The sequence below is a fragment of the Schistocerca nitens genome, chromosome 1 (assembly GCF_023898315.1).
Source record: "Schistocerca nitens isolate TAMUIC-IGC-003100 chromosome 1, iqSchNite1.1, whole genome shotgun sequence".
Lineage (NCBI taxonomy): Eukaryota > Metazoa > Arthropoda > Insecta > Orthoptera > Acrididae > Schistocerca > Schistocerca nitens.
Genome location: NC_064614.1, coordinates 980,738,463 through 980,765,168, shown reverse-complemented (window position 1 = coordinate 980,765,168; position 26,706 = coordinate 980,738,463). Strand labels below are relative to the sequence as shown.

The following is a 26,706-nucleotide window of genomic DNA, read 5'->3' as shown; positions in this document are numbered from 1 at the left end:
AAGTGCTGCTTCTCTTGCCCCTTCGGCCTTCCCATCCATGGCTACCCCCTGGGAAGAGGGTCAGGCCCGTCGTCTAGGGGCAAAACCTTTCCCCCGTTATCTAGTTTGCACCAGGACTGATGGAGATACTTTCACCAGTGTCAAACCTTTATTCTTTGTGGAACACATTGAAGACAAGTTCGGCGAAGTGGACTCCCTGAGCAAGATGCGGTCGGGTTCGTTGCTGATAAAAACCGCTTCAGCTGCCCAATCTGCGGCCCTTCGTGCCTGTACCCATCTTGGCACAATTCCTGTGTCCATTACCCCTCACCAGTCTCTAAATATGGTACAAGGTGTGATTTTTCACAGGGACCTCATCCTTCAAACTGATGAGGAACTTCGGGACAATCTCAGACGGCGGGGTGTTCACTTCGTTCGGCGTGTTCAGAAGGGTCCTAAAGATAATCGTATTGATACTGGTGCCTTTATCCTGGCCTTTAAAGGGGATACCCTTCCTGAGAAAGTTAAGATTATGGTCTATCGCTGTGATGTGAAGCCGTACATCCCACCTCCTATGCGGTGTTTTAAGTGCTTGCGTTTTGGCCACGTCTTCTCGCTGTTCCCAGGACCCTCTCTGTGGTGACTGTGGACGTCCACTCCATGAGGGGAGTCCCTGTGTTCCCCCTCCTGTATGTGTAAATTGTCATGGTAGTCATTCTCCACGTTCACCAGATTGCCCAGTCTATAAGAAAGAAAAAAAGATACAGGAGTATAAGACCCTCGATCGTTTAAGCTACACAGAGGCCCGTAAGAAATATGCACGACTGCACCCTGTGTCCATGACATCTAGTTATGCCTTGGTTACATCTTCACCCCTTCCTCCCCCTTCCTTACCCCCATCCCGGACCCCACTCCTCCCCCCTCCCCTGCAGCTCCCACACCTTCTTCTCTGGGCGCTGCTCCCCCTCCCCAGCCGGAGAAGTGTCCCACTCCTTCGGCGTCTGCCGGTCAAGGGCGCCTCTACCGGGATGCCCCTTCCCGGCACCTTCCAGGTCAAAGGTCTGCTGCCGCGCGGCGACCGCGAGAGCCGCGGTCTGTCGGCCCCCAGGTCGCCCGGTCTCTTTCTGTTCCTGATCTTGCTGCAGCTGGCTCCTTTATGCCACACAGCCCTCCTCGATCTCAGCCTGAAAAGAAGAAGAAACACAAGTCCCGGGACAAAGAGCCTCTGGCGTCACCGGAGGTCCCTTCCCCGACTTCACAACCGGATTCTGACCTGTCATTCATGGATGTCGCCCCCTCCTTGTCGGTGACGGGTGGGGACCCGGCGGTATGACTGGATTTAGCGTGTTCAGCCCTCATTTAAACCATCGTTCTGTGGTTCTCCAATGGAATTGTAATGGCTACTATCGTCACCTTCCGGAATTGAAATCCCTTCTTTCGTCCTACTCTGCAGCTTGTGTGGTTCTCCAAGAATCTCATTTTACTGATGCTCACTCACCGACCCTCCGTGGGTTCCGTGTTTTCTGTCGAAATCGGGTCGGACCCTTGCGGGCTTCTGGTGGCGTTTGTACGTTGGTCCGTACAGACATTGCTAGCACGTGGATTCCTCTCCAAACTACATTGGAAGCGGTTGCTGTTAGGGTCCACTTAGACTCTGCAGTCACGGTTTGCAATCTTTATCTCCCTCCTGACAGGACTCTTACACCTGCTGCCTTAACCACCCTTCTTCAGCAACTTCCTCCTCCCTTCCTCCTCCTTGGGGATTTTAATGCTCATCATCCTTTGTGGGGCAGTGCCTTTCCATCTAGACGAGGTCTTCTTATAGACCAATTTATTGCAGACCACGACCTGTGCCTTCTTAATGATGGCTCCCCTACTCATTTCAGTGCCGGTCATGGTACCTTTTCTGCCATTGATCTTTCTCTTTCTTCTCCCTCTCTCCTCCCTTCATTACACTGGTCGCCAAACGACGACCTTTGTGATAGTGACCATTTCCCGTTGATTATCACGCTCCCTTCCCGCTCCCCGATGGACAGGTTACCTCGTTGGTCTTTCCACCGCGCCGATTGGCCTCTATACACTGCACAGGTCGAGTTTTCTCCCTCTTTGTCGGGTTGTATTGATGACGTCCTCCGTGACGTGTCTGACGCGATTGTTCGCGCTGCTAACCTTGCTGTCCCGCGCTCATCTGGACCATTTCGTCGCCGGCAAGTCCCGTGGTGGAGTACGGCCATTGCCATTGCCATCCGTGATCGCCGTCGAGCTTTGCAACACTTTAAGAGGCACCCATCCGTAGCCAGCCTTACTACCTTTAAACGCCTTCACGCTAAAGCCCGTTATTTAATCAAACAGAGCAAGCGGATATGTTGGGAACGATTCGTTTCTTCCCTTGGTTCCACTGTCCCTCTGTCACGGGTATGGGCTACACTTCGCTCTCTCCAAGGTTGCCATCGGCAGTCCACCCTCCCAGGCCTTCACCTCCCAGATGGCATTTGTACGGACCCATTAGTTATCGCAGAACATCTTGCGACCCATTTTGCAGTGGCATCAGCGTCAGCATCCTATCCAGCTGCTTTCCTTCATCAAAAACAGTAGGCTGAAGCTCTCACCTTATGTTTCACCACTTGTGAGTCAGAATCTTATAACGAACCTTTTACTGAATGGGAATTTCTTTCTGCTCTATCTTATTCTCATGATACGGCCCCTGGCCCAGATTCCATTCATAACCAACTGCTTCAACATCTCAGTGCTCCACAACGGCAACACCTTCTTCGGGTGTTTAACCGTATCTGGCTCCAGGGTGACTTCCCTTCTCAGTGGAGGGATAGCATTGTGGTTCCTGTCCTTAAGCCTGGTAAGAACCCCCTATCTGTTGACAGCTATCGGCCAATTAGTTTGACCAATGTTGTTTGTAAGTTACTTGAACAGATGGTAGCCCATCGGCTCACTTGGGTCCTCGAATCTCGGGATCTATTGTCCCCTTACCAGTGTGGCTTTCGAGAGGGACGATCTCCAATCGATCATTTGCTTCGCTTGGAATCCGCAGTTCGGCAGGCTTTTTCCCAGCGCCGCCATTTGGTTGCAGTGTTTTTTGACCTTCGCAAGGCCTATGACACGGCCTGGCGCCATCACATCTTACTAACCCTTCATCAGTGGGGTCTTCGGGGCCCACTCCCGATTTTTATCCGCCAGTTCCTGATCCATCGGTCATTCAGAGTTCGAGTTGGTACTGCTTTTAGTTCTCCACGGACCCAGGAGACGGGCATCCCACAGGGTTCTGTCTTGAGTGTCCTTCTTTTCCTCATTGCTATCGATGGACTTGTGGCCTCTGTCGGTCCCTTGGTCGCCCCTGCCCTGTATGTGGATGATTTCTGCATTTGGGTTAGTTCCTCCTCGATGGCATCTGCAGAACGGCAGCTCCAGGTGGCTATACGGCGTGCCTCTCTGCATGGACCCTCTCACACGGGTTTCAATTCTCTCCTTTAAAATTGCGGGTGGTCCACTTCTGTCGCCGTACTACGGTCCACCCTGATCCAGAGCTCTATCTCGCTGCACAACGATTGCCTGTGGTTTCACAGTTTCGTTTCCTGGGTCTTCTTTTCGACAACAAGCTCACTTGGCTGCCCCATATCAGACTCCTGAAGGTAGGATGTTTCCGTAAACTCAATGTCCTTCGCTTCCTTGCCCACTCCTCTTGGGGTGCGGACCGTTCCCTCCTCCTCCGTCTTTATCGTGCTCTAGTTCTGTCTCGTTTGGACTATGGTTGTCAAGTTTATGGTTCAGCTGCTCCTTCCACACTGCACGTACTGGATCCAGTCCACCATCGTGGTATCCGTTTGGCCACCGGTGCCTTCCCTACTAGCCCTGTTGATAGTCTCCTGGTTGAAGCTGGGATCCCACCCCTTTCTGTTCGGTGGTCCCAGCTTCTGGTGTCTTATGCCCTCACTATCCGTTCTTCTCCCACTCATCCTTCCTATTCTATCCTGTTCCCAGACCATGGACGTCGCCCACCCGACTCCCGCCCTCGGGCGGGTTTACCGGTTGGGCTGCGCCTTGCGTCTCTTTACCGTGATTTTCAGCTTCCTTCTTTGTCCTGTCTTCCTCGCTCCCTCCCCTCCACCCCTCCTTGGTTAGTTCCTCGGCCTCGAATTCGGATGGATCTCCGCCGCGGTCCGAAAGATTCCATCCCCCCGGTGGTGTTCCGTTCCTTTTTCGGCCAAATTTTATGGGAGTTTCAGGATGCTGTTGTTTTTTACACTGATGGCTCTAAATCTGCTGATCATGTTGAGTATGCCTTCACGTCCTCTGTTGGAACGGAAAATCATCTGCTGCCACCTACGTGTGGGGTGTTTACTGCGGAATTGATGGCAATTTCCCGGGCCCTTACCTTTATTAAACAATCCCAACACAACCGCGTTTTGTTATGTACGGACTCGATGAGTGGCCTTCTTGCTATTGACCGGTGTTTTTCGCGCCATCTCTTGGTCTCTGCCATCCATGACCATCTCGCTGATATTCACTGTGCTGCTTGTTCCATTCACTTCCTATGGGTCCCTGGCCATGTGGGTATCCCGGGAAATGAGCCCGCTGATCGTTTGGCTGGGGGAGCAGTTACTTACCCCCCGTTTTCTGTAACCCCTCCTGCAGCGGATTTACGGCTTCACATCAAATCCCACTTCGCACAGTCATGGGCCAATTCTTGGGAGGCTACTCCACTGTCTAATAAACTTCGTGCAATTAAGGTGACACCAGGCCCATGGCGTTCTTCCTTTCGCCTCTCCCGAAAGGACTCGACAACACTGTGTCGTCTCCGCATTGGCCATACCAGGCTGACCCATGGTTTTCTTTTGCGTGATGAGCCACCCCTGCTATGTGGTTGTGGAGCCTTCCAGACAGTGGCCCACATTTTGGTTGAATGCCCCCTTCTTTTGGCTCTGCGTGCTAAGTACAGACTCCCCCACACTTTACCTTTGATGTTGGCTGACGATTCCCGGATGGTCTCTCTGGTTCTCGGTTTCCTCCGGGAGAGTGGTTTTTATTCTCAGTTTTAAGGTTTTTAATCTCTCTGGTGTTGGGGCAGGGCGGTGAGTGTTTGGGTGTCTCCCACTGTAGGCAGTGTTCAGAGATTCCCGATTCACCTCCCTGACCGGAATCCTCTTTTCTTCCCCTTTTACTCTTTTTACCCTTTTTTAAGGCTTGGTTAGTCTTTTTATTCCCATACGTCTTTTCTGCATTATAGCAGTTGTACCTTTTAAGTCACAGGTGGTCTTGCCTATGCTGCTTCAGCATAGTGTTGGGTTCGTTCTCTTGCCGACTTCCCTCATTTGTTTTTTACCAATGACAACGTGACTGCCCTTTTACGTTTTTCCCTTTTTCCGTTTTATTGTTCTGACTTTTCTGAGATGTCCCGTTAGCAGAATGGAGTATATTTGAAACAAGGGACTGATGACCTTGCTGTTTGGTCCCTTAAACCTCAAACAACCAACCAACCTAACGGGAGAATAATCGCGGGATAACTAAACCGGTGATTCGGGCAGAGTTTGTGAAGTTAACCGGCGAATAAGCTTTGACATTGGCAAGAGTATTTAACAGAATTAGTGATAACAAGACTGTTTGTTGGAAGGAGAAGAAACGGGGTCACACAAATTATGGAACAATATGAGTGGAGTGTATGAATGAAGTGTGAAACTATTTCCTAACGTAAACTTTTTGCTTTTAGTAGGCCTAATAGGCATTTGATATTGGTACTTTGTGAATTATATTCTGTCGTTATAAAAATGACCGTTTGTTCCAAAACAGTCTCGTTTACTTGGTGTTTGTGTTACAATTGTTATTGTATTAGAAAGGCCTATTTTGTTTTATCTAGCAGACAGTGACAAAATAGACGTAATCAGATCGAAAAACCACACCAGTCTTTGGTCCTATTTGTATTAACAGAATTTTCGGTATTAGACAACATTTCGATTTGATGAACTTTGATGAGGTAATAGATTCTTTCGCAGAAAGGAAAGCACGCCATGTAAAGCTGTAGCAAGATTAGAGAGAAGAAAAAATTCTAGGAGCTAAGGATTGAAGAAATATGTATTGTCTTGCTTGTCTCATGTCTTAACTGGTTTTATGTATCCTGTATTTACGGCACTGCACTTTGGCACACTTAAGACCAAATAACATGTCTTACATTTCCTCTGACACACGTTTTATGCATCAGACTCTTCAGAAACATGTACGCTACAAAATGAACATATTTTTGAAAATTCAATTTTTAAAATTTTTGACGACCTATCTCAAACGCTCGTGGGAGTGGCGGAGGGAGGGGCACTATCTATTATTGCCGCGGTTCGGAAATATCGCGTAGATCCGGGGCTGATTCGCAGAGCAGTCTTATAGTGGGGATAGACTTGGCCACTGTTTCTATGTTTCGATACAGTGTATCGATACGTGGAACTGTTTCAGTGTTTCGGAACGGCTGTGGTTCACTGTTTCGAAACAGTAGTGTTTCATTCCGCCCCTGTCTCGGACCAGATTCGATCTCACTGTGGTTCACTGTTTCGAAACAGTAGTCTTTCATTCCGTCCCTGTCTCGGACCAGATTCGATCTCGAGCCAAACACAGATACTGTATCGTTGTTTCAAAATAAGGCTGTTTCAGTCCACCTGTGCTTGGAACGGACTGATTGTATCGAAACAGTGATGTTTCATTCCGCTCTGTGTCGGACGAGATTCGGGCTCGGCACAGGTACTGAAACACAACATACCACTTCATGAAACACTTTCAAGAGTGTCGAAATATTTTTGACAAGCAATAGCATGAAGCTTAAGATATCCGAAAATAAAGCTTCGTTTCTAGCTGACTGTCCTATTTCGAAATGGCGTAACATCTACTTTATAAACACTAACCAACAATAAAACAACGCATACTATTCACATTCAAAATAATGAATATGTGAAAATCATTCAGTTAAATTATACTTTTTTTTATAACATACGCTTCTCTGTTCATGTACAGTAATCATATTAGGAAACGCAAGTAAGCCTACAACGTTTTGAATAAAACAAGGCGTAGAGTGACAGTTATTAGACATATACATAAATTTGATGTAGGTATAATTGCAAGCAATCTGTTTGACATATCACTGATAGTGTAATGGTGAGCGGGAAGGGCTGGGAAGCTTGATGAATTTATAGGAACGGTTCGAAACACCTTGAAAGACCAAAATTTTGTTATATTTTGTTATTTATTCGAATTATTTGGCGTTATTTGTGAGTCTACAGTCACTGTGCCTATTATCCACAATGATTCCCTTGTGTGCATGGAAATTAGCAGGATGGGTATATTACCCACAGTAACGGAATGTGGGAATCCCAGTAGCATATGCGTTGTTTCTGCAGTTTGCTCCCATCTCCAGTTCCGTTCGTGGTGGCTCTTCTGTCTTCAGCTATGCCTGTCCTCAGCCAATTGAAAAGTATGAAAGTCACAGGACACGAAAGCAGCGCATTTGCTGCAGGAAATACGAAACCGCCAAGACGTCTAAGAGATAGTTTCACACTTTCTGCGATATGATTATCGCTCTCGCACCTCATTTGTGCTTATATGGACATACTTATACAGTAGACATTCAAGATGATAAAATGTGTAGGTTTATTAGATTACAAAATACGAACTGTTTCACTGTTTCCGAAACTGCGTATCGAAACATTACATTGTACTGTTTCATTTGTTTCGAAACAGTTACGTGTTTGTTTGCCCATCTCTAGTGGGGAAGTGGGTAGTCCCCACGTGACCCGTGTTTGCATTTAGTGATATTGCTGTTTGCTCTTTGTTTACTGCTCTCACGTCAAATGAAAACAAAACAGATTTCTATGGTCGGGAGCTATCAAGTGAATTAAAATACATTCACATAATTACGGAAGGTCAAAATGTGTTATTAGTTCCAGATTTTATTTTATTTCCACCTTTCTGACAATCAAGCATTAATTGCCTTGCATAACTAAGAAGTTGTTTTTGTCGGCTTGCTAAAGGAAATTTTTTTTATTAATCTTTTCCGCCGAGGCAGACAATGTATTTGAAACGAAGTGTTTAATTCCACACACTGTTCGCTGCCTTTAAAGTGCACATTTTCAACTTCTAGCACGTATGGCATTATGGCATAATAAAGAACCAAGCATGAGATAACACAGTACTTCTACTCCAAGAAAATTTACATTCTGAAAACCACATTGAAGAGCTTAATATCAGGTCGTGGCCTACTTCACTGGGAGTCTGGACATACGAATGTGTACTTTAAATGTGCACATTTTAGTATGGGTCACGAAATTCCGATGCTCTTGGAGTATCCTCTGATGTCTTGTTTCTTTTATGACATAATGTAAGATCTTTTAATGTTTACACGTACGAACAAACGGGCTCCCCATGGCATCGTAGCTGCGCAAGCGCAGTGACGCGTCATATGGAGCTCCTCTCTGGCAAGTGCAGAAACGAAACTATTTCTTAAGAGGTCGCGGGAAAGTATTCCGAATGGTGGCTTGAAAAGCGTCACTATCAAAGTAAATTTCCTTTCACGCAAGTTTAACTATGTGCGAGAATTTACGATGAATTTCTTAAATCACAGAGCATTTGACTCTAATTTAAAAATAAACTCTTTGATGATGAGCCATTTAGATGAATTTCGAGCCCAGAAGATCAGACATTTGTCGTTATTAAAAAATTTTCTGGCGCATTTGTGTGATATACCTTAAATTGTAGTATCCACATGAAAGACCAACATATGTGAAAGCTTAGCTTCTCTTGCAGCGTATTAATCTTATAGACCAGTATTATATGTGAAAGTTTTCGTGTAGCAACACTATGTTAATTTAAACCATTAACTTTTTCTGTTTGTGTGTTCGCGCTACTTAACAGTGATGTTGCTGTTGCCTGACTACATCACGCGTCCTAAGCTCTGAATACCCGCTGTCATGGACTGGCGAGATCACGTGACATGAGCTATGACTGGCTTACAAAAGTGCATCGCAATCTCGATTTCAATGGTTTGGAAAGTAACATCGATGCTGTCAACGACCTCCTGAATGGCTGTTTCAAGCTCAGCAATTGTTTTGGGCCTACTGCTGTACACCTTGTCTTTAATGTAGCCCCACAAAAAGGAGTCGCATGTGTTCAGATCCGGAGAATATGGCGGCGAATAGAGGCCCATGCCAGTGGCCTCTGCGTTTCGCAGAGCCAGAATGTGGTCCAGCAAAGTACTTCTCCAGGACATCAAAAACTCTCCTGCTTCGATGGGGTCGGGCTCAGTCTTCCATGAACCACATCTTATTGAAATCAGGGTCATTTTAGATAATGGGGATGAAATCGTCTTCCAAAACCTTCAAGTACCGTTCGTTAGTCACTGTGCCATCAAGGAATATTGCACCGATTATTTCGTGTCTATACATTGCACTCCACACAGCCGTTGAGGGTGAAGAGATTTATAGATCGCGAAATGCCGATTCTCAGTCCTCCACATGCGCTAATTTTGCTTATTAACGAACCCATCCAAATGAAAAAGAAAGTCGTCACTAAACCAAACCATGCATGCGCAAACTAATTCCCATCATGCCCCTCGGTCAAGCGTGCAGTTTGAAAGTTCTAACACAAACCGTTCAGAAGTTAACGACGATTTTATTTCATATAGTACAAGAATTGTCACCCTGTATATAAACAAGAAGAAATGCAGTGATATTAAATATGAAGGAAAGTTGAGTCAGTATGATTAATTTTTAATCCGAAAGAGTTTTTCAATTAAATGAAAATATTTTATGTCTCCCCAATTATTAACAAATGTTTAATGATGCATTAATCTTTGTCTTTGAACACAATAGAACCGTATGAAGAGATAAACTGAGTTCTGACTGATGGCGCCAAGAGGCGGACGGGGGGGGGGGGGTGTTATAGACACCTTACGTGAGGAGAGGCAGATTACCGGGTTGTGGTTATGCTCTTCTCTCCTTCGTTGGTCCCCATTTCCTCTACTCAGTTGCATTACAAGAAACAACTAAAGGGTGTTTCATGAGGTTATACCGATCCATCCACAACGCGCATTATGAATCATTGGCGACGCACTGCCCAGACAAGCCTAGTGTTAGTGTTTCTCATTTTTCACAACGTGCGTTAACGGTACATGGAATAACAATAGCAATGCAAGAGAAGCATTTGGGCACATTCTACGTAAATACGCAGTATACGTTGGAGGAAGCAAAATTTTGTAGAACAAAGAAGCAGCATGTGTGAGTGTGTCTTGTGCGGAATGAGCTGGGAAGTTTCCGCGGGGCAAACACATCCCCTTGGATAGATTTACGGGACGCTTCGTTTCGACAGCCTCCAATAATCTCTCCAGGAGATTTTGATTGTATACTCTCCTGACTGCTTGCCGCTTACGAGCATAATCTGTCTGCACCACACAATGGCAGTTCCAAACAACACTCAGCGTCAACTTTCCCGATGACTGTTGGGTCTCTGACAGTATTCCCACTGCTGCCTCTGTTCGGCAGGATTTTTAAACGCATAAAATAGTCTTTGTTATGGGTTGTACTGTGGCACGGATATTTCGATGTGCAAGGGGGTGATGCCATGTACCAGAGAACAAACAAAAAATGAGTTAGATAACTTTTTTCTACGTGGGATTGACGGGTTTACAGGTCCGTCTATTTTCGACGTTTTGGAGCAAATGGTGAAACACAAACTTACAATGAAGGCGGTCCAGTGTCACAGGGCACCTATGAGAGGCGTGGATTTTGGAACTCGATAGGATGCTCGCAGCAAAACACTCGAAAAACTCAGGAGTCTTAAGTAATGCTATTTATTTGTAATCATACCAACTACTACACTGATGGCTAATTCTGGATGTTGGAAAAAGTAAAAGATGCAACTGGTTGCACAACAGACGCCAGTGTTAAGTCCTTGAGGTGAGAGGTAACAGAAGTAGCAAACACTAGCAGCATTGTAAAGCGCTCAAGTAAGAAAAACAGACTTGTCGGAGGCTGGCACCCCAACGATCTACTCAGGACTCTGTCTGAATATGAAAATCTAGGGTTTTTAAAGGATTGTGGCGCCACATTATTTATTGCTGAGGCCTGCCATTCTGCCAGCATTTACAGTCATCGGCCCGACGTGGGGCTCTGCACCTACCTGATGCCTCTGACCAACCACGTTTGGGTCATTTCTGTCTTACTCTGTGGGCAGGGTTGTTTGTCTCTGCCCTTGGCGTAACAAACTAAAAATTCGGTAGCAACAGTGTACAGCTGAATACTAAATGTCGGTACCTTCACATTATGGTTCGCAAAAAACAGTGTTTCACGTCCTGAGGCATCTCGCGAGTGGGGCACTTTATCCCAGTTCGCATCTCACGCTAACCTGTGTAAACTGCGGTACTCAGTGGAAAGTATCAAACTCAATGCCTTTTGCTTGTTTGTGACCATCTACTACAGTAACGCCTTACAGCCTTGGAGTGGATTCTCTGAAGTGAAACTTCTCCCCCCATTCGCAGAACTGTAGTGTTACTGGTAATGTAAACGCTAACACATTTGACTGCTCTCTGCATTCTCTCTGTTCGTAATAAAATTCTTTAATTAATTTGATGTTTTCCCGGAGGTCGGCGTTTTTCCCGGAGGTCGGCGTTTTTCCCGGAGGTCGGCGTTTTTCCCGGAGGTCGGCGTTTTTCCCGGAGGTCGGCGTTTTTCCCGGAGGTCGGCGTTTTTCCCGGAGGTCGGCGTTTTTCCCGGAGGTCGGCGTTTTTCCCGGAGGTCGGCGTTTTTCCCGGAGGTCGGCGTTTTTCCCGGAGGTCGGCGTTTTTCCCGGAGGTCGGCGTTTTTCCCGGAGGTCGGCGTTTTTCCCGGAGGTCGGCGTTTTTCCCGGAGGTCGGCGTTTTTCCCGGAGGTCGGCGTTTTTCCCGGAGGTCGGCGTTTTTCCCGGAGGTCGGGTGATAAGGGCAAAAAAACCACCTCAGAGATCGATACTTTAAAATCCAGAAACCAAATACATCGATATACCGATTTTTTCGAGATATCGATTTACTTCGAAACATATTTTTCGAGATATCGATTTGCCTCGAGATATCAATTTATCTCGAGATATCGGTATATTTCGAGATATCGATACATTTCGAGACATCGACATATTTCGAGACATCGACATATTTCGCGGCGTCGACATATTTCGCGGCGTCGACATATTTCGCGGCGTCGATACATTTCGCGGCGTCGATACATTTCGCGGCGTCGACACATTTCGCGGCGTCGACACATTTCGCGGCGTCGACACATTTCGCGGCGTCGACACATTTCGCGGCGTCGACACATTTCGCGGCGTCGATACATTTCGCGGCGTCGATACATTTCGCGGCGTCGATACATTTCGCGGCGTCGATACATTTCGCGGCGTCGATACATTTCGCGGCGTCGATACATTTCGCGGCGTCGATACATTTCGCGGCGTCGATACATTTCGCGGCGTCGATACATTTCGCGGCGTCGATACATTTCGCGGCGTCGATGCATTTCGCGGCGTCGATACATTTCGCGGCGTCGATACATTTCGCGGCGTCGATTTTTTTCGAGGTATAGACATATTTCGTGCTGTCGATATTTTTCGAGGTATAGACATATTTCGTGCTGTCGATATTTTTCGAGGTATAGACATATTTCGTGCTGTCGATATTTTTAGAGGTATAGACATATTTCGTGCTGTCGATATTTTTAGAGGTGTCGGTTTTTGTCGAGGTGTCGGTTAGGCCACACACTATTGTTGTAAATGCTCATCACATACTGTTTTTTACATTTCTAGCAACTTTTTATTGTTTTTCTCTTCATTTTGTTTGAGGTTTGGATGCTAGTCACTACGGGTATGAGGTGTCCAGAGGCTTTTCGTTTAAGGCTGAATGTCCACTTGTTCAGGAATCAGATCGGGAGCTTCTCCCACGATACATTCAATACCCGATTTCACCGAAAATTTTGTCAGTCAATTATAATTTGATGATCTACCGATAATGGAAAGCATTGCCAAATGTTTTCCAAGTGCAGCTATGAAACACTTTTTTTTTGCTTAGGGATTGTTCTCTGTGTAAATGATGTATGCCAGGTAAGCAAATATCCAAAATCTCGTATCAAAAATGCTAGTGACCATCTGTGTCCTCCTTACACTGTAATTGAGAACACAACTTGTCCATATTATCAACACCCTCCTTTTGTGCTTTTATTATAATGTATAACATCTGGCTTTGTAAGAGGGCCAGGTAGAGGATGCATTGGAGATAACATTAGAATCCCGTTCTTCTTCTTCTAAACATACGAACACGGAGAAACGTTATCTTCACTAAATCCTAATACAGATTGGTGTGAACTTCTTCGTTTCTGGTGTAGTCATTTTTGATTTCTCCCTTGTTTTAGCTAATACCAATTTTCCAATTTGGAAACTTGTCGGTGGAGCCTTAGCATCATGGCGTCTTTTATGTTACAATGTTTTTTTCTTAATGTTTTCTTTAATGTTTTCTCAATGTTTCCTCTAGCAATTTTTTCTTTTACACTCAGTGCCACGTCTACAATAACTGGAAACTCTACCAAGTCAAACAGCAAATTGTCTGGTCTTACCCCCCACATCAATTCACAAGGAGCAAACCCTATAGCCTCGTGCTTTATATTATTGACATTCTCAAAATATTCTATATACTGTATGTTTTCTATGACAATAAGTACGACATAAATTTTTCAACTCCTTCATGATTCTTTCGCACATGTTTCCTTGCGAAAAATACGCTGAAATCACAAAATACTCTTTCTGCAAACGAATTACTAGCACCTTCGCATTAGTCGTCTTAATTGGGTAAAGTGTCACAAATTTTGTGAACCCATCCACCGACACAAAAACGTATTCACAACCCCCTCGATAAACAGGCAAAGGACCGAACAAATCACAGGCTACCAGGTCTAATTTATTATGTGGCTCAACACTATACATGTCTCCTAGAACTATTTTGTTATTAGCTCTCACTTTTTGACATCTTTAACACATTTCAACCCTTGCTTTTACTCGTCTCCTCATATTATTAAAAATTCTAGTTTCAATGAGGTTACTTACACATTTTCTGGCCCCATAATGCCCAAACTTATGAATATAGTAGAGGAGAAAGCAGCGATAAGTGAATAAGATCAGTGTGTACTGAGGATTGTCCCTTCGGTCTCGTTATTTTTAGTACTGTACTTAACCGCCTAGATACTAGATTTAAAACATAACTTTTAATGTTTAAACAATGAAATTCTGAAAGACCGAACTACACTGAAGAGCCAAAGAAACTGTTACACCTCCCTAATATCGTGTAGAGCCCCCGCGAGCAAGCAGACGTGCCGCAATACGACGTGGCGTGGACTCGACTAATGTCTGAATTAGTGCTGGAGGGATTGACACCATGAATCCCGCAGGACTATCCATAAATCGTAAGAATACGAGGGGGGTGGAGATCTCTTCTTGACAGCACGTTGCAGAGCATCCTAGATATGTTCAATAATGTTCATGTCTGGGGAATTTTGTGGCCAGCGGAAGTGTTTAAACTCAGAAGAGTGTTACTGGAACGACTAGCAATTCTAGACTTGGGGGTGTCTCACTGTCTTGCTGGAATTGGCCAGGTCCATCGGAATGCACAATGGACATGAATGGATGCAGGTGATCAGACAGGATGCTTACGTGCATGTCACCCATCAGAGTTGTATCTAGACCTATCAGGCATCCTATACCACTCCAGCTGCACACGCCCCACAACATTACTGAGCATCCACCAGCATGAACAGTCCCCTGCTGACATGTAGGATCCATGGATTCATGAGGTTGTCTCCATACCCGTACACGTCCGCGCTCGATACAATTTGAAACGAGACTCGTCCGACCAGGCAACGTGTTTTCAGGCATCAACAGTCCAATGTCGGTGTCGACGGGCCCAGGTGAGGCATAAAGCTTTATGTCGTGGAGTCATCGAGGGTACACGAGTGGGTCTTCGGCTCCGAAAGCTCTTGTCGATGATTCGTTAAATGGTTCGCACGCTGACACTCGTTGATGGCCCAGCATTGAAATCTGCAGCAATTTGCGGAAGGGTTGCACGTTGATCGATTCTCTTCAGTCGTCGTTGATCCCGTTCTTGCAGGATCTTTTTCCGGTCGCAGCGATGTTAGAGATTTGATTTTTTACGGGATTCCTGAAATTCACGATACACTCGCGAAATGGTCGTACGGGGAAGTCATCACTTTATCGCTAACTCGATATACTGTGTCCCATCGCTCGTGTTATGACTATTAACACCACGTTCAAACTCACTTAAATCTCTTTAAACTGCCATTGTAGCAGCAATAACCGATCTAACAACTGCGCCAGATACTTGTCTCCTATAGGCGTTGCCGACTGCAGCGCCGTATTCCGCCTGTTACATATCTCTGTATTTGAATGCGCATGCCTGTACCAGTTTCTTTGGCGCTTCAGTGTATGGTCTGAATATTAAGTGGATTCAGAACTTCGTAAGAGTTGATAATCAGTTAGTCGATCCCCCGTTTTTTGTTGCCCTTCTCATCTCCGCAAAAAGTTACACGATTGGTATTAGTCTGCTGCCAGTTTTCTAATATTAATCATATAACAAAAGCATGCTAGGTATTGATGACTGGTAAACCCAAGAACATCGTAGGAGTCCAACTTGCCAGGAAAACACTCACGAAATATTTAGAATTTTCTTAAAGGTTTAGACAACCAGAGCCGAGCCAGCGGTTAAGACATGTTTGCATCTTCAGGAGGAACGAGGTTGGAGTAACTGTCGGACTATTATGGTCCAGGTTTCTTACTGTTTTCCTAAATCAGTTCAGGCGAATGCATAAATTCTTTCGTGATGGAGGCTATGATTGATTCCTTTCACGTGCACTCCTCATTCGAGGTAGTATCAGGCGTTAATGATCTCGACGTACGCTGAATATAAAATTTTCTATCGCTCCTTTGCACCAAGCGTGGTGGCGCAATGGTTGACAGACTAGACTCGCATTCGGTCGGACGACGGTTCATACCCACATCCGGCCATCCTGATTTAAGTTTTCCTTGATTTCTCTAAATCGCTTCAGGCAAAAGCCAGGATAGTTCCTTTGAAAGGGCACGACCACTTTCCTCGTCCATCCATCCCTAGTCCGAACTTCTCTCAAATGACCTTGTCGACCGGACATCAGTGTTTTAATCTCCCTCCTTTGCGTTACTCAACTGATTGTACCTGTAACGCTGGATCACTCACTGTTCATGCGGCATACTTAGATATGTAGGCGTGCAGCAAGTTCTCTCGGCTGGGTGCCATTTAACCGTTACTGTGACTGGTCGGCAGCCTAGCAGCTGGAGCATCACTGCACTGGCTTGTAGTTTGGCTGGCGCGGAATTACTGGAGTTCGTGTCGCTCATATGCAGCTCCGTATTCCAGCATGTTATCACTCTACGATACGCGCAGAGTACACAGTAGTAGGTTTGGTAACAACACAAAGCAACAGCTTGCAGGCGAGGTATATACCCAACGGGTCACCGGTTTTACTTATCTTACACACTCGTAGTACATAAATACACAGACGCAACAAATGCCGCTCTTGTACGATGCAATTATCAAGCGTTTTCCATAAATTCAGCTCCAAAGTTTTACGAGAGGTTTAATACGTTACCGAACGAGAGCGCCAATCGCCGGGCGGAGGCGTTAGCGCAACCGGCAAAGGCGGCGTTAATTTCATTTTTTTCACCCAAGTCTTCCACCAAATACTAGTATCACCACAAAAATTGTTCTTTCTTCCGAAAAGAACAATAATAATTCGATAATCATAGAGAAACATAGAGACATAAAATATCACAAAAGTATCCGGCCATACTTAGGTAATGCGCAGTTGACTAGATGTCGCGAGAGGCAGACCCGCCAGTATGAAAGGAGGCAGGTGTGTTGAATGGTCATCAGAGAGCAACAACAGAAAGGGTCGGTCCAGTGAGCTCAGTGACCTCGACAGCGGAGCAGTCATTGTGTGTCACCCGGGTAATCAAACAGGGACGTTTGAACAACTCTAAAGCCACGCCACCCGACTGTTGATTTGACTGTGAAGCGGAAACGCCAAGGAACAAATACAGCTAAACCAAGACCAGGGCTGCGATGTGAACCAGTTCCGCAAGTACAGCCGGACGTCGTCGTCCGAGGTGAATCGTTTACCTCTCAGAGCCTTTTTAAGGGGACCAAAAATGGCGTAATCACAGGGAGAGGGTGGCAGAGAACCTCGCATTTGAATTTCTGCAGGAGTGCCGCGATTGTGTTGGCCGTATGAGGCTTTGCATTGTCGTGGAGCAGAATCACCCCACGGGTGAGATTGCCTGGTCGTTTCGATTTGATCGCTTGGCTAAGGGTGGTCAAGGTTTGCGAGTAACGCTGGGCATTCACTGTTGTGAATCTCTCGCTGAACATTGATCATTGAATGTTCGAAAACACTGAGAACTATCGTGGGAAAGACGTTCAGTTTAGCCTTCCCTGTTAGATGTTAAGAAGTTGGTAAAACAAGCAAATTTTTCAGTGTTGTTAAGAAGGAACTGCCCGAGGCTGATGGATACAGTTCCGATGCGCGGACATGGCACAACAGATGACAATAGTCCGATCCATGAACGGTGGCGGTTCGCGCATGTCGAGGCACGGACGAGGCTTTTATTGTTGATAATCCCAAGCGAAAATTGCAATACGCGTATGCGCATTTATTTTGCTTGAAGAAAGCCTATATCCTGCACATTGTCGCTCCCTTGCTTATGCAGAATGTATCACTTACCACCAACACGCAACAAAGGAATAAAAATTCACTAATCAATTCGCTACAATTACGTTTAATACTCACATTAGCTACGGGATTCAAAGCTGAGCGCTCAGAACACTACTGAACGCTCATTGGCTGTCGGGGAATGCATGAAGTATGTGTGAAGAATAAGCCTAAACTCTAACGCCATCGTTCATGATTCCATCTGTAGCACTGACGCCTCTTACTCCTGGATTAAACAAGAATGCACTTAAAGCTGACTGTTGTGGCAATACATTCGAAACTGTTTAAGCAAGAGTTCTGGGGATGGTGGTATGTTTCTATTTTACAGTAGCAGTTTCCTTCTGAAAGATGTTGCCTAACTCATGTCTAACAGATACCTGTTTTACGAGGTGTGGCTAGAAAAAAACCGGACTAGTACTGGTGAAACAATAAAACGAATGCAATAAGGCTGAAAGTCGCGTGGCCTGTCACGTGACTCTCGCTACGCCTACTGCTCGAGTTTCATCTGCCTCCTGCACTCAGTCTGCCCGTGGCGTCTGTTTTAAGTAGTTGACGTTTTGTCTGTGCGTCGGAAAATGTTGAGTGTACAGAAAGAACAGCGTGTTAACATCAAATTTTGTTTCAAACTAGGAAAATCTGCAAGTGAAACGTTTGTAATGTTACAACAAGTGTACGGCGATGATTGTTTATCGCGAACACAAGTGTTTGAGTGGTTTAAACGATTTAAAGATGGCCGCGAAGACACCAGTGATGACACTCGCACTGGCAGACCATTGTCAGCAAAAACTGATGCAAACATTGAAAAAATCGGTGAACTTGTTCGACAAGATCGCCGTTTAACAATCAGAGCAGTATCTGAGTTAACAGGAGTTGACAATGAAATTTGATGTTAACACGCTGTTCTTTCTGTACACTCAACATTTTCCGACGCACGGACAAAACGTCAACTACTTAAAACAGACGCCACGGGCAGACTGAGTGCAGGAGGCAGATTAAACTCGAGCAGTAGGCGGAGCGAGAGTCACGTGACAGGCCACGCGACTTTCAGCCTTATTGCATTCGTTTTATTGTTTCACCAGTACTAGTCCGGTTTTTTTCTAGCCACACCTCGTATTTATTGAAGAAAGGAAGAAAAGGTAAAGAATGCGTGCGGAATTAGGAAATATTGTAAACGCTCATTTTGTAATAACCTAAGACAAATAATGGACAATTAAACACTTAAATATATCAGCTTTGTTTTCATTTTGGTATTTAGAACGTTTCCCAAGTCTTCTCCTTCTAAACGTGTATTCAGATGGCAAATGAGAAGCAAGAAATGTAGCATTTCTCTTGCATTTTCTCGATTGCACCCTTTTAAAAGAATGGACAGATTTTCAGTCCAATGATTGCACACGTCTAGATCGCCATTTACTCTCCCCGTCTGTTTAAAGTCGTGCAATTATTTTACACCACTGGCCATTAAAATTGCTACACCAAGAAGAAATGCAGATGATAAACGGGTATTAATTGGACATGACATGTGATCACATTTTCACAGAATTTGGGTGCATAGATCCTGAGAACTCAGTACCCAGAACAATCAAACAGAGCTTGGATGGCGTGTACAGGTACAGCTGCCCATGCAGCTTCAACATGATACCACAGTTCATCAAGAGTAGTGACTGGCGTATTGTGGCGAGCCAGTTGCTTGGCCGCCATTGACCATATGTTTTCAATTGGTGAGAAATCTGGAGAATGTGCTGGCCAGGGCAGCAGTCGAACATTTTCTGTACCCAGAAAGGCCCGTACAGGACCTGCAACATGCGGTCGTGCATTATCCTACTGAAATGTAGGGTTTGACGGAGATCGAATGAAGGTTAGATCCACATCTGAAATGTAATGTCCACTGTTCAGAGTGCTGTCAATGCGAACAAGAGGTGACAGAGACGTGTAACCAATGGCACCCCATACCATACCATCACGCCGGGTGATACGCCAGTATGGCTATGACGAATACACGCTTCCAATGTGTGTTCACTGCGATGTCACCAAACACGGATGCGACCATCATGATGCTGTAAACAGAACCTGGATTCATCTGAAAAAATGACGTTTCGCCATTTGTGCACCCAGGTTCGTCGTTGAGTACACCATCGCAGGCGCTCCTGTCTGTGATGCAGTGTCAAGGGTAACTGCAGCCATGGTCTCTGAGTTGATAGTCCATGCTGCTGCAAACGTTGTTGAACTGTTCGTGCAGGTGGTTGTTGTCTTGCAAACATCCCCATCTGTCGACTCAGGGATCGAGATGTGGCTGCACGATCCGTTACAGCCATATGGATAAGATGCCTGTCATCTCGACTGCTAGTGATACGAGGCCGTTGGGATCCAGCACGGCATTCCGTATTCCGTATTCTGCCAACAGTCATTGGATCTCGACCAACGCGAGCAGCATTGTTGCGATACGATAAACGGCAATCGCGATAGGCTACAATCCGACCTTTATCAAAGCCGGAAATGTAATGGTTCACATTTCTCCTCCTTACACAAGGCATCACAACAGCGTTTCACCACGCAACGCCGGTCAACTGCTGTTTGTGTATGAGAAATTGGTTGGAAACTTTCCTCATGTTAGCACGTTGTGTTGCCACCGGCACCAACCTTGTGTGAATGCACTGACAAGTTAATCATTTTGTATATCACAGCATCTTCTTCCTGTCTGTTAAATTTTGCGTCTGTAGCATGTTATCTTTGTGGTGTAGCAATTTTAATGGCCAGTAGTGTATAACCCTCTAATTCACCACTGTCGCCTGTAAAAGTTCTATACTCAGAATGTAGTACACAAGTGAGAATATTTGTAGGATTGATCCCTTCCACAGAGCATTTCTCAATAATATGTACTTATATATCATGGTTTCTTTTTTATGTTTCCATATCCGTTAAGGCACTGAGCTGCCTTGGAATACTTTACTAGCCAAAAAATGCTGCTATCGGAGCACAAAAAGGCTAATATTCTCCTGTTGAAAAAAAAAAAATTGCTGAAAAGTGAGGTACCAGGTGCCTTATTCTACCTTCCTCAGCATATGCAACAGCTTCCCGAAAAATTTTGGCGTGATAACATATTCGCTCTGTTTTTAAGATGCTCACAGCCAGTAGCCTATCGCTGGAAGTCGCTCATGTCCATCCACTCCCAACTGCCCATTCTCACTAACTCAAGTGTGTAATATTTATACGTTGACCCTGTACTGTATGGTAATTACACTGAGACAAGCTTTCTGCTCGGTATACAAGTGGGCTGTCGCAAACACTTGATCCTACCATTCTATCACCAATAGAAGCCGAGGTTCACATGCGTACCAACGATATTGCGAAAGGTGGAATGAATCAAACAGTAGCTACTTAACATCTTACATTTTTCATGTCTCACCTGCACAGGTCTCTGACATTAATGGATAATTTTCTTGATTTGTCTGTGTTAGTTGTTCAAGTTTCTTATAGGCAATTAAGTAGCGCCTGAAGATGGGATTATTGTCCTAAAACCTGGTTAGTGTACATACCTTTATTCAAATAAAGGAACTTCAGAATTGCAACTGCAGAAGATTTTATCCCCCAAGAACAATTCAAGGAACAGTTGTGGATGTCCCACTAAGAATATATTATAACAACATGGGACTTTAATACGTTTGCCAAACTATATTTTTTCAGGTCTTAGTAAAATCAACCAAATGTTACATCACTATTGTGTTGCATATCAAATTGAAGCTTAACCCAAGACGTTTACATTGATGTCAGTTTCAGACCCCTGCTATGTATAGTTTTGAATTTAGGAATTTTTGCTTCATTGCACTTTAGAAAAATGAGCAATTTTCATTCCTCTAAGTTTCAAAAATAACTGATGTAGCCATTCAAAGAGTGAAATTTTGTACTAGTTCTTCATTCTGTGGGCGCATAGAACAACCAAAAAATAATCAAAATCTTACACTGAAGTCCAAACCATTGGTTGATTCGATATGGTAAATAGTGTGTACCATACATTGCTACAAACTGTTGTGGACCGGAATGACAGGTACTACTGTTGCCCTTTGTGAACTGTGGACACACTTTCTCATTACTTTGGTTTCAGGAAGTTTGTTTCAAAATGTTCATAAAAATAGTAGTATGGTTAACTAATAAGAAATCAAATGTGATTATATGCTTTTCATTGTGAAATTGAATGCGAATACTATTTTTCTTGTGCTTAATATTTACATGTTGTACAAGGATTTCTGCTACTTTCGTTAGATGCTGACAGTCTCTACACTTTATTCCTGGAGTCTCTGCAACAACATGCAACTGAGAGGAGGATTTTTGATATAGTGCTTGCTTTAATTCAGAACTGCAAGCATACAATTCAGCTGATAACTGAAAACTGGAAGAGGAAGAGGTCAAAGTTGAGTGTAGAGGTAATGTAGAATCATTTTTTTCCCTCAGCTGAAAACATATTGTCATTAAAATAAAATAAAAAGTGGTTAACATTCTAAATTTCATTTGTGTTTGTTTTCTGTATGCAGCAGGACAACAGAATCAGTTTGTATAGGACAGGTTATGAGATATTTATATCTTCATCTTTCTGAGTTGCCACAGATTATTTCAACAAACTCATTCCAGTCTTCACACAGAAATATTTGAATTTACAATTTCCACCCCACCTACTCTGACAGATCAAACCACAAGATCCGAAGATCCTCCTGTTTCAAAGTATTTGCCCCCCGCCCCCCCTCTCCCCCAAACCATCACCACTTACTCCTGATACTGAGTACTGTAATTTATCCAAGCATTTAATAGTTTAAACTTTCAGTTGTGTGCACTTGTTCAGCTGCAATATAAACAAGTAATAATCCACATCACCTTTTCCACCAAGAAGAAAGTGATTTTAGTGTTCTGTGTATTAAGGTTTTTTGTGATGGATCAGTTAATGCCACTGAACAAGCAGGTAAATCAAAACAACTGATTTACAGAAAATAATAAGTAGCAAACGCTTTAATGTTGTATGTAAAATAATTTCTTTGTCTATATGTTTGTGACTGAGTCCAAGCTCCAGTTTTGAAAAGTTTTAGATCTACATCTACACCTGTGCTCTGCAAACCATAGGAGTGCGAGAAGAATGAGTGTTTGAATGCCCCTGTGCATGCAGCAATTATTCTAACCTTATCCTTACAATCTCTATGTACGCAATATGTAGGGGGTTATAGTATATTCCTAGCATCATAATTTAAAGCCAGTTCTTGAAACTTTATTAATAGACATTTTTTGGGATTTTTTCGTCTCTCTTAGAGTCTGCCAGTTCAGTTTCTTCAGTATCTGTGACACTTTCCCATGGATGAAACAAACCTGTGACTATTTGTGCTTCCCTTCTCTGTATATGTTCAATATCCTCTTTTAGTCCTATTTGGTATGGGTCCCACACACTTTAGCAGTATTCCAGAACCTGTCACATGAGGCATTTGTAAGCAGTCCCCCTTTGTAATTTGATTGCACTTGCCCAGTAGCCTACCGATAAACTGAAGTCTACCATCTACTTCACTTACAACTGAGCCTATGTGATCATTCCATTTCATATCCCTACGAAGTGTTATACCCAAGTATTTGTATGAGTTGGCTGATTCCAACTGTGTCTCATTGATATTATATTAATAGGATTATATGTTTTTTTGTTTTATGGGGTGCACAATTTTACATTTATGAACATTTCAATCAAGTTGCCAATCTTAGCACCACTTTGAAATCTTGCCAAGATCTGACCGAATATTTATGCTGCTTCTTTTGGGCAGTTTTTCGTTACACATAACTTCATCATCTGGAAAAAGTATGAGGTTACTATTATTATGGTCTACAAGGTCATTAATATACAACATGAACAGCAAGGGACCCAACACACTTTCCTATGGCACATCTGAAGTTACTTCTTTGCATTGAGGATTAACTTACGAGGGTCAGTCAAAAAGTAATGCCTCCTATTTTTTTTTTCTACGTTTAATTGTCAGGAAATTTAAATGCAATTACATAGGTTGAAAACCACAACATTGAGGATCATTTTGTCATTTTTCAATGTAATCTCCGCCCATCTCTACAGTTTTGGTCCATCTTTGAACAAGGGCATGTATCCCAGCACGGTAAAAATCACAGCTCTGCTTCCTAAGCCATTGACGCACGGATGTTTTGACGGCCTCCTTATCTTCAAAATCAATCCCACGATGAGCTTCTTTTAGTGGCCCGAACAGATGGAAGTCTGATGGTGCCAGGTCAGGGCTGTATGGGGGATGAGGCAAAACTTCCCATCCAATTTTGACAATCTCGTCAGAGGTGTGACGACTGGTGTGTGGTCTTGCATTGTCATGCAAAAGAAGAACATCTGCCATTGATTTTGTTGGGCGAACTCGCTGAAGAAGTGCTTTAAGTTTTTTGAGGGTTGTGACGTATTGAACAGAATTTATTGTGCATCCCTGCTCCAAAAAATCAACCAGAATCACACCCTCTGTATCCCAGAAAACTGTTGCCATAACTTTCCCTGCCGATCGCACAGTTTTGAATTTTTTCTTCCTCGGCGAGCTTGTGTGACGCCACTCCATTGACTGCCTCTTTGATTCGGGTTCAAAAAAATGCACCCATGTTTCGTCCCCGGTCACAATTTTTTTCAGAAACTCATCTCCCTCCAAACGGAAGCGCTGCAAGTGTTGGGAGGCTATTGTTTTCCTTGCCTCTTTATTCTGATTGGTTAACATTCTTGGAACCCACCGTGCACAAACTTTTGAGTACCCCAATTGTTTAATAATCGTGATCACACTGCCTTTACTAAGAGAAATAATGCAACACACTTCATCTGCAGTCACCCGACGGTCACCACGAATGATGTCATCAACTTGCTGAATGTTGTGTGGAGTCACTGCACTCACCGGCCTGCCGCTCCGCTTTTCGTCAGTCAACGGTGTTTGCCCTTCAGCTTCCTTACGACGACGAACCCATCGTCTAACAGTGCTGACATCCACTGTCACAACACCATACACCTTCTTCAGTCTTTCATGAATGCGTATGGGCGTTTCACCTTCTGCATTCAAGAATTCAATCAGACAACGCTGTCTCAAACGAACATCGATGTCGGCCATCTTACAAACTTCTGCTGTGCTGCCACCTGTTGACACAGAAAGTTACTACTGCAGTGGATTGCAGAAGAAGGTTTGAGGAATGGCGCCAAATTCAAATTTTTCACTTAACTTAATTTCTTTAAGTAGAAAAAAAATGGGAGGCATTACTTTTTGACCGACCCTCGTATGAAAATGACACACTTGTTAAAGTTGGTATACTATTGTAATGGTAGGATGATCTCTAAAGTGTTTTGTGAGCTGCATGAAAGAAATACATACAGTATAATTATATCTAAACATAAAGATGCTGTAACTTACCAAATGAAAGCGTTGGTATGTTGATAGAGACAAAAAACACACAAACACACACACACAAATTACAAGCTTTTGCAACCCATGGTTGCTTCATCAGGAAAGAGGGAAAGAGGGGGAAAGACGAAAGGATGTGGGTTTTAAGGGAGAGGGTAAGGAGTCATTCCAATCCCGGGAGCGGAAAGACTTACCTTAAGGGGGAAAAAAGGACATGTATAACCTCGCGCACACGCACGCACGCACGCACGCACGCACGCACGCACACACACACACCCATCTGCACATATACAGACAAAGGTCTGCCTGTGTCTGTATATGTGCAGATGGATATGTGTGTGTGTGTGTGTGTGTGTGTGTGTGTGTGTGTGTGTGTGTGTGTGTGTGTGTGTGTGTGTGTGTGTGTGTGTGTGCGCGCGCGCGCGCGCTTGCGAATGTATACCTGTCCATTTTTCCCCTTAAGGTAAGTCTTTCCGCTCCCGGGATTGGAATGACTCCTTACCCTCTCCCTTAATACCCATATCCTTTTGTCTTTCCCTCTTTCCTGATGAAGTAACCGTGGGTTGCGAAAGCTTGTAATTTGTGTGTGTGTTTGTGTTTTTTGTATGTATCAACATACCAACGCTTTCATTTGGTAAGTTACAGCATCTTTGTTTTTAGATATATTTTTCCCACATGGAATGGTTTCCCTCTATTATATTCATACAATATAATTATGATTACTGAATGAAGTGAAATGCATGTAGTTATCTTCCCTGTCTGTGTACCCCCCTGCAGGTCCGTGGATTAGAATAGGCCCAAGTTATTCCTGCCTGACGTAAGAGGCGACTAAAAGGAGTCTCAAACATCTCGGCCTTTTTGTGATGGCCCCCTGTAGGGTTTGACCATCATTCTTCAAAATTTTTCTGGAGAGCGAGCCAATTGGGGAACGGCTTGTTATGTGGTGCATAGAGTCCATTGTGTGTTGAGACCTGTAGCTTCATCATCATCGTGGATCTGCAATTTCGCTCATTCTTCAGCCATTACGTGAGGACACCTTCCCAGGTGCATTTCCTCTATCCACAGTGCAGTGTCGTTTTCTGTGCCGGCGATGATAATGGACTTGTTTGCACGTGTCATCTGGCATGGTAGCCAGTCTGTTGTGGTGGAGTTGCCATATACCCTCTTGGTTGTCGCCTCCTGACTATGGCTGCACCGTTAACTCCCCATGAATGCCAAAGAGTAGATGCCAGTCTACCTGGAACATCAGGCCTCCCAGCAATGGCAAACACAAGCAGTCTCTAAGCATTCGAGGTCTCAGTTTAATGCAAGGAAGTATTCCCTTCCCTGACCACACCAACGTAGTAGTGCTGGGCTAAAGGTGTAATCGAACCTTATTCATGCCAGTACCTAGTTTGTACAAGAGTTGATGGGGAATCCTTCATGTTGATGAAGCCTTAATATTTTGTGGAGCAGTTAGAGGACAAGTTTGGGGAGGTGGAGGGATTGTCTAAAATGCGATCTGGGTCAGT

General features: G+C 44.3%; 1 protein-coding gene across 1 annotated transcript in view; it reads left to right on the top strand.

The window, feature by feature from the left end:
- The window catches only part of LOC126195148 (nuclear pore complex protein Nup107), a 236,670-nt gene that overhangs the window by 69,730 nt on the left and 140,234 nt on the right, over positions 1 to 26,706 (top strand). Inside the window, exon 3 of the mRNA XM_049933656.1 lies at positions 22,047 to 22,207. Coding sequence (XP_049789613.1) covers positions 22,047 to 22,207 — 161 coding nt within the window. The remainder of the gene's footprint in view (positions 1 to 22,046; positions 22,208 to 26,706) is intronic.